The 10,824-nt window shown below is 38.3% G+C and overlaps 1 protein-coding gene across 2 annotated transcripts in view; it reads right to left on the bottom strand.

The window, feature by feature from the left end:
• Positions 1 to 6,332: 6,332 nt before the first annotated feature.
• Positions 6,333 to 10,824, bottom strand: part of GPC6 (glypican 6) — a 1,173,136-nt gene continuing 1,168,644 nt past the window's right edge. For both annotated transcript variants that reach the window (XM_015121307.3, XM_077973856.1), the window contains one exon: positions 6,333 to 10,702. In XM_015121307.3, the coding sequence (XP_014976793.3) occupies positions 10,500 to 10,702 (203 nt within the window). In that variant the 3' untranslated portion in view covers positions 6,333 to 10,499. The remainder of the gene's footprint in view (positions 10,703 to 10,824) is intronic.

The following is a 10,824-nucleotide window of genomic DNA, read 5'->3' as shown; positions in this document are numbered from 1 at the left end:
TGATCAATTATATGTTTTTCCAAACATATACCATAGTACAGGGCACAATAATAAATGAATTGCATTTAGATCTTTGGCTAGATTTTTAATATTTGGGGTAATATTTTAAATTCTAGTAGAAATCTTTTTCTCTACCCTGTAGACAATACAAGTGTACACATTTGTGCCCAACTGATCTTTAAAGAATACCTTTAGGAATAGGTAATCTTGCAAAAGCAAGCCTGGAGTATCCTTTGAAGGGCTGAGTGATTTAATCAAAGGGTAAGTTCCTTTCTTCCGGTTAGCTGTCAATCTAAGAGGTACCTTTTTATATGTCGGGTATCAGTAGGTGGCAGTTTTTATGTCACACTTTGTTCTCTTTGGAACACATCCTCTCAGATGTTAAGTGGAACAGCACAAAGATCTCATAAATCCAGTGTAGGAATCAATTGGAAAGTATTGCATGTAGTTTATTAGGAGTAATAACTGAATTATAAAATATGTGAATGACTTTCTGTAAGTTGGAGTGGATTCATTATGAGGTTTATGGTAATTTCATACCCATCACTTCCTTGCATTCTGGTATGCTCATTTGAGTGGGAGAGAAAGGGGAGGGGTTACATTTAGTGCGATTAAATGTAAAGAAATTATTGGTACTACTTGATGTGAATATCATATGTCCTGTGGTATGGATGGCCAATCCAGAAACAGGGCTCAAGAAATTGATCCTAGATGTGAGTCAAAACCAAAAGAAAATGTTAGCAGAGCATTTTCAACTTATCAACAACTTAGAACAATTTAGCTGAAGCTGTTGTGGGACTGCTAAGATTGGCAGGTAAGGAAAACAAGCCTCAAATTACAACCCTCTAGCAGCAGCAAATGGAACCAAAATACAACTTCTGGGGTGGCACCCATTTTCAGTGGTTTTGTTCACTGACATATCCAGCAAAATTACTGAACAGCAGAAGGGGTCAACCACCTGGGATCAAGTTTCAAGTGTGTCTTACTTTGAGATGAAAGCATGCTGGCGTTTAGAGCTGGGCACTTGTGAACTGGGGTTATCTAGCGTGCTTGGCAATGTCTAAGTTGTTTTTGGATTCCTGATTCTGATTCCAGATGTTTTTCAATATAACAAGTAGGCAGGGAGATTTAAATAGGAAAGTCACTGGTGAATAACATTACCTGTTACTTTCTTCAGCTGGGTGGGAGGTTTGAAAAATTACTAGGTGTCATATACATTAGAGTGTAAATTGATCATGTGAATAGCCATTATTTATACCTAGAGTGACCGTATAATTTATCATTCAAGTCAAGGACACCGTGGAGAATGAAAGGGGTGCTGTTAATAATAATACTGGGACAGCAGACATAATGGGGACTGTCTGAGACAATCTGGGACATATAGACTTTTTTTTTTTTAACATATGGTGAGTGAAGAGTATTCGTTCAACACACCAGAGTTCCTATGTGATTTCTTTTTATGTTTTTCATTAAGTACCATTATTATATATTATCTGTAGAGAACCTTCCCTTTCTATGACAGGAGACTTTTACAGTAGAGGTTCAGAAATGGTCAAATGAATATATAGGAAACTTATCACATGTGTCAGTAGTACTGGATTTTGGTTTTTCCCTCTTTTTAAATTTTGCTTCCCCCCGCACCATTCCACGGCACTCCCTCCTTGTTCATGAGGTACAAACAGGGGAAAGATCAAAGGCTTGTGCCAGAGGAAGGAAGATTTCAGATGTGGGGGAAATCTCTGTTCTTCTTTCCTAGAGAAAGGCCTTTTGCTTGCCGATTTCTCCTGGCTCGTGCTCTCTGTCCAATAATGCATTACTCAATGTAAGGCTTTTCCTTTTCCATTAAATAAAACCCTTAAGTTCAAACACAAGCCCAGTCATAGAACCTAGGCTTACCTTTGGCTGTATAAAAACAGCCTTCATGCACTAATTTATATGCAATAGTTCAAACAAACAAAAACCAATACAATCATTCCTGTGTCACTAACAAGATTTTCATAAAACTGAGTGAAATTTCTTGGGCTTAATATAATTTTGGGACTTCTAGTTTCTTTCACACACGGAAACTCAGTATATAATAGCTCACAGTATATGATTCAGAAGCGGAGATGAATCAGAAGACTGTTGGGGTATCATTCTACCAGGCTCAGCTTGAGAACTGGGGCCTGGGTCCCTGCAGCTGAACTATGGGCTGGTTCCATAACCTAGTAAGAGGTTGGTAGGAACAAGAATGATTTACATTCAAGTCCTTACAGTTTGGGTGGGCTGGGAGTAAGGGAGAGAAGAAGAAGAAAGGGAGAGAATAAACAAAAACAAGATGAGAAGATCTTGGCTCCACTGTGTAGCTTCTCTGATCTGTACCATAGGGACAGTAGCTCCTGCCTACTTCGTGGAGATGTAGTGAAGATTATGAAAGAAAATGAATTCGAAAGTTCCTTTCAGGATGAAATGCTTTATGCAAATATAAGGCATGTTTTATCACTAAACAGAAATAAACAGAGCTTTGTAACAAATCTTTCCCTAACGTGATCGTCACCTTTATGAAATGTCTAGCGCAGAGGTCCTCAACCCACTGGCCACAGACTGGTACTAGTCCGTGGCCTGTTAGGAACCGGGCCACACAGCAGGAGGTGAGTGGCAGGCGAGTGAGCATTATCACCTGAGCTCTGCCTTCTGTTAGATCAGCGGTGGCATTAGATTCTCACAGGAGCACAAACCCTATTGTGAACTGCACAAGTGAGGGATTTAGTTGCACACACCTTATGAGAATGTAATGCCTGATGCTCTGTCGCTGTCTCCCATCACCCCCAGATGGGACTGTCTCCTTGCAGGAAAACAAACTCAGGGCTCCCAGATTCTACATTATGGTGAGTTGTATAATTATTTCATTATATATTACAATGTAATAACAATAGAAAGAAAGTGCACAATAAATGTAATGCACTTGAATTTTCCTGAAACCATTACCTCTCTAATCCTGGTTCATGAAAAGATTGTCTTCCATGAAACTGGTCCCTGGTGTCAAAAAGGCTGGGGACTCCTCGTCTAGAGAACCTTTTTAAGAAGGACACAACCTGTGCTCAATACCCCTGACTCTCAGCTAAGGACGGCAATGGCCCATGCCTTTCAAGCAAGCATGAGCTGGAAACCAACAGTGTAAGTAGCTTTAACTCCAGGAATATGAAAGACACAGGGAGTTCCTATGCTGCAGTCTTTATTTCAACTAAGAAAGCCCTCGCTAGGACTTTGATTGGGCTGGATGTTCAATGTCACAATACTTTATAAGATGTTTTAACAGTCAGTTTAGTCTACAAAGCAGCCAAACTAGTTATCTGAGTTGGGTAATTGTTGAGCTGTTTTGATTTATATTTTAGGTCCACTCGACCATCAGAATAGTTAAATTACATACAGCTAATATATGGGAGAGTCACTGGAAGTTGGGCTAAGCCCTGTGAATTTGATATCTGATTTGCTTCCTGTGCCTATGATGTCTAAGCCGAGTTGACAAACGAGGGGAAGTGGGCTCGATGCGTGTTTCTGTCGTAGGGATCATGCTTTGCTTCAAGGTGGCTGTAAGTTCAAACTACATAAGAACCCGGAATCCCCAGTCATTTGTTTACTTAGGATTTTAATTTTGAAAAAAAGTTAAGACACAAAGCAACTCCATCTCAGAATTAAAATTTCACATATATCCTTTATGCTAATGGAAACTTGTTGCCAGTTTGCACACTTGTTGTCAATACTCAGAGCACACTTGGACAATTGAACTGAATTTGTAACAACAAAAACAAACTTATTCTTATATATTAATACCTTCATTTTTCTGTCCAGTTCTTACAGATCCGGGTTCGTATCATGACCTTCTTAGTGTGATTGGGTGAGTTATTAATTTCACTCTGTCTCATTTTATTCAGTATAAAATGGACATTATTATGTTTATATCATAGAGATGCTATAAAGATGAAATAAGGCTGGGTATGGTGGCTCAGGCCCGTAATCCCAGCACTTTGGGAGGCTGAGGCACGTGGATCACGAGGTCAGGAATTCGAGAGCAGCCTGGCCAACATGGTGAAACTCCGTCTCTATTAAAAATACAAAACATTAGCCCGGCATGGTGGAGGGTGCCTGTAGTCCCAGCTACTCGGGAGGCTGAGGCAGGAGAATCGCTTGAACCCCGGAGGTGGAGGTTGCAGTGAGCCGAGATCATGCCACTGCACTCCAGCCTGGGCAACTGAGGGAGACTCCGTCCCCCCTCGCCCCCTCGCCCCCCAAACCCCCCAAAAAATGTGAGTGAGTGTGACCAGCCGGGCTGCTGTGTCCCACTGGGGCTCTGGCTTCACCAGGGGATAAGACCTTAGTTTTGGCCATTAGGCTTAACAGGGCTGCCCCAACTTTAGCGTCTTGCTCTTGCACCTAGGACCATGTTTGGCATGGGATAATTTCTCATTATCTATCTTTTGAAAAAAGTGGATAATTCCCAAAGTCAGCTCTTCAACCATCTCACTGCTCAGCACCTCACTGCAGTCACGTTCGCTCAAGTACGGGTCATTCCCGAACTGAGATCTCTGCATCTGCACTTTCTCTGCCTGGAAATTTCTATCCCCGGGTCTGCTCATGGTGTCTCTTTCCCTGTCATTCATCAGAGCTCCATCACCCCAGGCTCTCCTGGACCACTAGCCTAAAGGAGTTTCCTTCCTGGTCACTATCCCATTTCCTGTTTCATTCCTTCATGGCGCCTTTCACTTTCTGAATCTTCGCGTTCATTTATTGGCGTACATGTTGTCTGTCTCTTCCTCACTAAAGGGAGAGGGCGGAAATTTTAGTGTCTTGCTCTTGCACCCAGAACCGTGTTTGACATGGGATGATTTCTCATTATGTATCTTTTGAAAAAGTGAGTAATTGCTGAGGTCAGTAATTTTTTTTAATTAAAAAAATCCACAGATGCTTGTTCTTATTGAAGGCAAGGTGGCTTTATTCAAGGTAAATATTCTTCTGCTTTCTTGAATCCAGTTTGCAATCCTTCTTTCTCCTCTCTCCAAACTTGAGCATTCACAGGGTAAAAGTCCCATTTTCCCAATTTCCTGTTTTGCTTTATGCTTCAAGGTGTACATGAGCTTGTGCTCCTTAAGCAGGCTATAAAGGCAGGCATCTAATTCCTCCTGGCTTTGCTGCATGCCCTATTTATAAGCCAGCAAAATATGTTTGGCCACATGTTTACACCAGCAAATAAATGTGTCTATGGAATGGAAATGCGTCCCCACTATATCAGTTGTCAACGTCTATTTAAACAGACTTAAATTTGTGGCTGCATCTTTCTAGCTCTCAAGATACAGAAACACTTTATCCCGCATTGTCACTATGTTACAAGTTGGATTTTTTAAATCAATGTAATTTTGTTACCACATTTGTGCATATACTTTAACTATATCCCTGTCCTGTCTGCTTATCCAAAGAGCAAATTAAAATAAATATTGTTGTTACCTGATAAAAGTGGTTTCATTTATTTTTCTAAAACCACTTGGATGTTTTTCCTTCCCAATAAACTGGTTTCTGTTACTTCCAAATAAAATTTGTTACATTTTGATATTGTAGATGAAATTATCCTAACATTCCTTAATTGTTTTATAATAGTCACTTTTCTCAATACAAACCAAAATAATAATAATGTGAGCTAAATCACAGTATTTCTTACAATTACATGCTGTATTCTTAGTACCTTTATTTGTATGAGTTCCTTTATTTATAAGATCATTCTTGAAATAAATTATTTATCTGTAATAGTTACGGTTAACTGCATTAAGGAATGAATAATTTTCAACTGGTTTTTCACAGCCAGTGATAAATCCCCTAGAGCAAGGTTTGTACATAATAAGAGTTCAATAAATATTTGTGAAATAAATCTTTAGCAGGTTATACAATATTTAGCATGCCTGAGAGGATGGAAACGTTTCAGAAGTATAAAACTCATTGCAATTGGCTAAATTGGGAAGTTATTAGTCTTTTCACATTTGATCTTATTTTTTGACCTCATTTATAAAGTATTGACATCAGTTTTCAAGTCACTAAATTTATCCTCTGAGAAGAAATCAGTACAAAAGAATAGAGACACAGTATTTTCCATATACATTTGGGAAGCTCTAAATGTTCTAAAATTCAAATAGTTCCTGATCTCAGATGCTGAGTGTGTTTAGGTGAGTGGCACTGTTTTACTATATGGGGTTTGTTGTTGTTTTTTAACACTGAACCTTCTAAAAATGTCTCAAACCCAAAAAGTTCCATGGCTCTGAAATTTATGACAATAATTAAGAAAATGCAGAAAGGGCACTGGTAGATTTTTAAAAACTATTTTAATACAAGATTAATAGCAATTTTCTATCCAAATCAGAAATGAAAAATCTTAACCCAAATAATATTCATTTGACAGTCACATAAAATTTTAGGTTTGATTGGTGCACACATTTATCCTGCATATATATTATGTATATGCACAGAGAGACCTCACTATTATGCCATTGTTAGGGGTCTTTTCGTGGAAGTACCTCATTACAAGGCAATGTCAAAGGTTCCGTAACCACTCAACTTTGAATGAAGTTGAAGATGTCCCCATGCTAAGCTGAGTCCGTGCCGTAGCAAACCATGACGTAGCAAGTCTCCAGAATACGTACAAATCAATAGTCCGTTTGTGTAAGTTGGTCTAAAACTAAACACTGACTAATGTCTCCAACAAGGAGGAACACATTGCAAATTTATAAGTTACGGTTTCCTTTACTCTTCTGTTAGCAAAGCTAAATTGTGTTTTTAAATAAAAATCAGGTCTGTTAGTAAGTAAATGGAAATGTGTCTAAATTTCTGCAAGTTTTAGGTAAAAGTTGCATTTGCTGACGCTTCTACGTTTAATCAAATCACTTGATAATTAGCTTTGCAAAAAGAAGTAATAAAAGAATCACATCTCAGGAATATGTGAAGTTTTTTTCCTCCTTAGGGACTTTAGTTGGTGTTCAGTCTGTAGCCAAAACATGTATGTAATGGCAAAAGAATTAAAGAAGGCTAATGTCTGCAGCAGGGAATAAATTAAAAATCAGGGTTCTGCCTGTAATAATATTTTCAATGTGTTTGCTTTAAAGAATGTTACTTTGATAATTATTACTACTTATCAATGAATAATAGTGTTTTTCAGTGTAGACAAAATAGTATTTTCTACCCCTTACATTTAAAGCAGGTGATACAAGTTACTTAATGCTATCTAGGTAAGTCATTGTAAGGGAGTCAGATTTCTAGTGCTAACGTTCTACGATGGCTATAATCAAAGTACCAACTTGGCCTTCGTGAAAGTGACAGAAGGTTGTCATGGTTGTCCTTCAATACAGAACCATAAACAGAGCTCTTATTGGTAAATTTGTAATTCCTTCTTCTCTGCTAAAGACTTTAGCCTCTGTTTAGCTTTTGTTGTGACACATACAAAGTATAATATATACCAATTACAGACGTGTATTTCTGTTAGAAAAATACATATTATAACTAAAGAACGTGTAAATAGAGGCACTTCAATAAGCTAAGTGTTTGCAGTTATGAGCATCACCCACCAATTTCTAGTGTCGGATTTCAGTGAGCCCATTCCTCTCTATTCATAACAAAAGTTATGATATGATTACAGAATTTAGGGAACATCAGAGCAAATGAGGGGCATGTCATAAAAAATAATGAAGCCTCATTGCATCCCCTATCAATATGCTGAAATGAGAAAAATTAATTTGAGGGTTGAATTCCAAAATACTTACTGAAATAGGGTAACCAGGTTAAATGAAATCCTTTAGGGCCAAAACATTTCTCATGTTAAATTAGTCGGAAAATCATATGACATAGTAGTATGATGATAAAAACTAGGAAGTACAACTTGAATGATATTTAGACCACATCCATGCAGGGTGCTAACACTGTGACATCATTAACTGATATCGTTTCAGCTCTCTGCCTGGCTCATTATATGTCACTATATCTCATCAATATGAATCATATTGATAATGAAGGTGTTGAAACAAATGAAGCAGGCGTTTATATATTATCTGTGTGTTTAGTGCGTATAGAACATGGGTTCACATTCATTAATATTATGTGTATTCATACACATGCACAAAACCTTTTGGGGATGAAAGCACAGGAAAAACAAGGCATCCTGATCTATTTCATAAAAGAGAACGCAGAAATATTTTAAAAAGGAAAGACTTGGAGTTTAAAGCCATAAAGACAAGTCATTATTCAAATAGTCTGGAAAATCAAGGTTGATTTAATTTGTATTGCACCTTAATTATTGGAGAAAGACAATACTGACTTCTGAACACAGAATGAAATGAGCAACATAAATGACTGGTCCTTCATAGAGAAGTCTTATGTGGAGTTCGTGGTAGGAAGCCAAAATGTGGGCAGTGAAATGGATGGTTTTCTAGAAGTATGTAATGGTGAACTAGATTGTTAATTTCATAAAGTTTTAAATGAAAGAATGCCACAAAGTCTCTTATCATCCTACATTTTATATTTCATTAGGCATAAAGTAGCAATAGATGCTTGTAAATACTTTCTGTCTTGCAAAAGTGCTCAAATATACTTAATACTATTGTGCCACATGTGTTCTACTTAAATGTGATGACTAAATCAATAACTAATTTTAATTTTGATGAGAACAGAGATTGAAAAATACCATTTACGTGTCAATACTGTCGATGAGTTAATTCAAATGTGACTGGCATACTATGGTGTCTTGAAACATTACTTTTCCCTACTCCAGATGCATCATAAAAACCAAGAAACATATGGATAGTCAACTGTATTCATAAAGCCCCAGTTTGGTTTATTTTGCTTCTCTCTGTCAGGGGGAGCATAGGGCCTGGCTTTGGCATACTTGGTGAACAGGTTAGGCTGTGGCTCTAAATTGGCCTATTGAGTTAGATCATGTATCCAAGTGCCAGGCAGGGATCCTAGGCCGAAGGTGTTTTACATGAAAGCAATGGTTTTTCATGAATAACATTCTTTACACATACAGTTTCCATCACCAGTAAAGCCCTGCACACCCACGGCTCATCCCATGAGTTTGGTGTAGTCTGGAGCACCCAGGCTGAAGCACACTCATGCAGAAGGGTGTGCCCTGGCAAACTTGTAATAAATGGACAGTTAGATACGTAAAAAGTTCTCTTTCTTGATTCTTGGTGCTCACAGATCACCGAGGAATCCCTTCTTTGAGCAGCACAAAACAAGAAGAGCTGGTTGACAAAACATTTTCTTACAAAGGTGTGTCAACCCTGAGCTTGGAATTAAGAAGTTAAAATCTGTGATTTATAGATATATAGATATAAAAATAGATGATCATACTAAGACTAAAAAAGTGAAAGAAATCTCCATGTCAATACTATATATATATATATATATTTTTTTTTTGTCTTGACTTCTTTTTCTGTTGTGAGTTATTTTGTAAGAGAATGCCCTTGTGATGCAGAAACCAACTGACACAAAGTAAATAGTTAAAAATGAAAACTCAGGAATGGATCTAATTGTGTATCGATTCATTAAAAAAGCTATTCTTTTGGGAGGGTAATGAGCACAGGGGCAGAAACGTCTAGTTAATGTCAAACCTGTGGCAAAAGCAGAGATTGTATCATTAAAGATTATTTTCAATTGAGACTCTTGAGGAAGGTGAATTGATGGGGGTATCTACTAGTAATTGAAGATGAAGGGGAAAATCTGTGCCAGTTGGGTACAGTGGACAGACATTAAGGAAATTAAGAAAAAATGGTGCCATTACTAAATTGAAATTGGGCAGGGTGAGAGAGAGGTGCTGAGTCGTAGTAATTTTTGTTCTCATATTAAAGACGGGATTCTAAATTTAGTATCAGTACCTCCAGATTAATTTGGTGTTGTTTGGTTAGAGTGCAAGATGATACCTCCAAGACAACAGTGCATTTTCACTACATTTAGAACAAACTTTAAGCATTGTGTAAACCTGGATTTGTCACAAAAAAGCTTACACTGGGAGTTGGCTGTCAATGCTGAACTTACAGCGTTAAAGTTCATTTATTTTTCTTTGTTTGCTTTTTTGTTGAAAATGCAGCTGTCTTGGGGTTTGGCCCGATTTTACAAGGAAAATTATTTTCTTTCTTCCTTTTTTATTGTAAATGACAAAAAAACCCTCACAACGTGAGATTCCTTTACTTCTGCAGCATAAAAGCAAATGAAGGTAAGAAAATCTCCTGGTACGAAAGATTTGAGTAAGAATTCTCTCTAGAATAAACAAGGTCCCCACAGATAGCTGAAGGAAAGAGGAAGCAGTTCAGTCTGGCACCCGGTACTCTTTGGGAAAACAAAAAGGGAGGCAGGTTGCAGTACTGCTCTCTTCTCATAGAAAACGGTAAGTTTTTGTGGCATGGTCCATCGTCCAAGAGTGTAAGAAAAGAAGTGAGTTGGCCATTCAAATAGCTAAAATGCAGTTTCATCTGACCAAAAACCCAAGATTATCTGCTCAGTCTCTGCAGTGCCAGGACAACGCCGGTGAGACACCAGGAGAGCAGGGAGTGGCCACGCTGGGCTGCAGAAGAATCCACCTCTCTCCGGTCAGGATCCACTGGGGGGGCCTCTGTGGTGACAAACTCAAACTCCGTGGGACACACATCATCCATGCACCCACTGCCACTCCCTGAGCCACTGGATTCATCACCTAGTGTGGAAAGATTGAAAAAGAAAGTTAGATCACTGATATGGTTAGGCTTTGTGGCCCCACCCAAATCTCATCTTGAATTGTAATCTCCATAATCCCCACGTGTCAGGGGAGAGGCCAGG

Source organism: Macaca mulatta, chromosome 17 (assembly GCF_049350105.2).
Source record: "Macaca mulatta isolate MMU2019108-1 chromosome 17, T2T-MMU8v2.0, whole genome shotgun sequence".
Lineage (NCBI taxonomy): Eukaryota > Metazoa > Chordata > Mammalia > Primates > Cercopithecidae > Macaca > Macaca mulatta.
Note: the sequence above shows the minus strand (reverse complement) of the source record. Positions and strands in the feature narration are given on the sequence as shown.